Here is a 2,423-nt window from a genome sequence, read left to right as displayed (position 1 = left end):
TCCAGGCCCCACTCCCCCTCGTCCTCGTCCTCAGGCTCGGCCTCGGTCCCGCTCCGCCCGTTCTCGTACAGAAAGATCTGCTCATCCACGTGCGCCGGGGCCAGGCGGTTACGCTTGGCGCTCACCACGTTGGCCGCGGAGCCAAAGAGGCGCTCGGGGAAGACGCGGGTGGCCGCCACGCACCAGTACTTCTGCAGGACCTTGGGCAGCACGGGGAACAGCGCCAGGCGGTCGGCCCACCACTTGAGGGGGTCCTCGCCGAGCCCCAGCACCTTCTGCGACTTGAAGTTGCTCAGCTCCTCCACGACCTGGGCGTGCCGCTCCTCCTGGTCTTCCACGCCGCCCGCCTGGCAGAAGATCTCGGCGAGCATGTTGTTGATGACGCTCGTGGGCGATGGCGCGGACGCCAGCACGAGCTGCTTTGCCGGTGGCTCGTCGGGCAGCGCGCACAGCTTGTCCTCGGCCGGCCGGCAGCTGCCGCCGTCCACCTTCTCCAGCAGCCCCTTGGCCTCTTCCACCACCCTGTTCTCCACGTGCTGACGCTCGAAGGCCGAGAGGAAGGGCAGCTTCTTGTAGCGTGGATCCAGGAAGGTGGCCACGTTGAGGAACATGTCTATCTCGGGCATCTCCTGGTAGGTCTTGGACAGCGTCTTGGCGATGACCTCTTTGGCCATGCTGATCTCCTTAGAGTCGGTCTCCTTGACGTTGAGCGTGGTGTTCAGAAGCATGTGCAGCAGGGGTTTCACCATGCTGATCGGGGGGTACTTGCAGGCAGACAGCATGTCGGCCACCTGCTTGAAAGGCTGCATCAACCCCACCAGCCCCTCGACCGTGGTCCACTCGGCCGCTTCTAGCATGAGGTGGTGGCTGTTGCTGTCCTCCACGAGCACGGCCGTGATGACAAACTGCTGCTCGTTCAAACGCTCAAGCATGGCCAGCGTGCTGCCCCACCAGGACACGCGGTTACTCACCAGCATGCAGTGAGCGACGTTCTTCTGTTTCTGTTTGTCGTACAGCATGTACATGGCGACCGCGGACTGCTGGAAGTACTCCACCAGCCGCCGACAGCGCAGAAGCAGCCCGGCCAGCTTGGGCAGCTGGAAGGCCTGCTGGATGGCGGCGTTGAAGGCGTGCCCGAGGCACGGCATGTGCACGGGGATGTCCAGCAGCGAGCAGGCCTTGGTGATGTCGTTGCCGTAGTCACTGGTGGCCCCGAAGACTTTGCTGCTGACGCCCCACTCCACGAACACCTCATAGAGCACCCGTGTGATAGTCTCGGCCGTGTTCTCCTCCGGCACCTCGAACGTCTTGAGGCAGCGCGAGCTGACGGACAGTGAGTTGGGGGACGCGCTGGTGAGGAAGTGGGCGGCCAGCGTCACGTAGGCTCGGTTCTGGTTCTCGCTGTACCACATGTCCGTGGAGACGCCGCACCACGGCGCCTCGCCCAGCTCCTTGAGGACTGCCTCGCGCACGGCCGCGTACTTCTCCGGGATGGCCTTGGTGCAGAAGAATTTGCGACTGGGCAGCTCGTAGCGGGGCTCGGCCGTCTTGAGCAGAAGCCGGAAGGTGGGCTCGTCCACCACGGATGCAGGGTACAGCCCCTCGCAGATGAAGCCCATGACGGCTGCCGTGAGCTCTTGCTGCCGCTTGGTCTCGGAGCCGTGGCCCGACTTGGCGGCCAGCGTGTCCTGGGCTGCTTGCTGCGAGGACTCGGGCTTCAGCTTGGAGAAGGCGGTGGCAAAGGCCTCCCGCATCTGCTCTGTGTTGCTCTTGACGAACTCACAGAACTCTTCCGGGTGGTTCTTCTCCAGGTGGTAGGAGAGGTTGGACGTGTTCCCCGAATAGGCGATCTGAGCCATGCAGATGCGGCAGTAAATCTTCTTCCACTGCAAGATGCACCCCTCGGCGTTGGTGTCAAACCCGAAGTACTTCCACACCTTGCTCTTGGCACGCGGGTGCGCCACAAGCTTCAAGTCGGCCTGAGAGCCCTGGTCCAGGCTCTTGCTCTCCATCACGGGTCCCCTGGGCCAACCACTCATCTGCGGCCGGCACCTGCTGAAAAGCAGGAAGACAAACACAGCGTGAGAACGGGGCCCTGGGAGGACGGGGCTCTGCAGGTCGGGGAGCAAGGCAGCACCGGCTGTGCGTGGGGACGGGCGTTTGTGGGAAGAGGCTTAGGAATGAGCGTGTTCTTTCTTCCAAGGGAATTCTACACAGGGGTTCCAGATGCAGGGCAATAGGGGGGCAAATTTGAGGAGCTCTAGTGCTGCAGCTCGACGGCTAAGGGCAAGGGCAGCACTTTAAACCCATCCAGCAGCTCCGTGGCATAAAAGACTTGGTGATGTGTTCCCAGATGTGAAGATTGACAGCCTTGGAAACCCTGTGGTGCAGTTCCACTCTGTCCTCTAGGGGCGCTGTGGGTC

General features: G+C 62.7%; 1 protein-coding gene across 1 annotated transcript in view; it reads right to left on the bottom strand.

Annotated features, from left to right (window-relative positions):
* The window catches only part of ZBED1 (zinc finger BED-type containing 1), an 83,543-nt gene extending 81,531 nt beyond the window's left edge, over positions 1-2,012 (bottom strand). Inside the window, exon 1 of the mRNA XM_007958568.1 lies at positions 8-2,012. Coding sequence (XP_007956759.1) covers positions 8-2,012 — 2,005 coding nt within the window. The remainder of the gene's footprint in view (positions 1-7) is intronic.
* Between the last annotated feature and the right edge of the window lie 411 nt (positions 2,013-2,423).

The sequence above is a fragment of the Orycteropus afer genome, unplaced genomic scaffold (genome assembly GCF_000298275.1).
Source record: "Orycteropus afer afer isolate SDZICR_OR568_19922 unplaced genomic scaffold, OryAfe1.0 scaffold01018, whole genome shotgun sequence".
Lineage (NCBI taxonomy): Eukaryota > Metazoa > Chordata > Mammalia > Tubulidentata > Orycteropodidae > Orycteropus > Orycteropus afer.
This window is presented reverse-complemented; position numbering and strand designations above follow the sequence as displayed.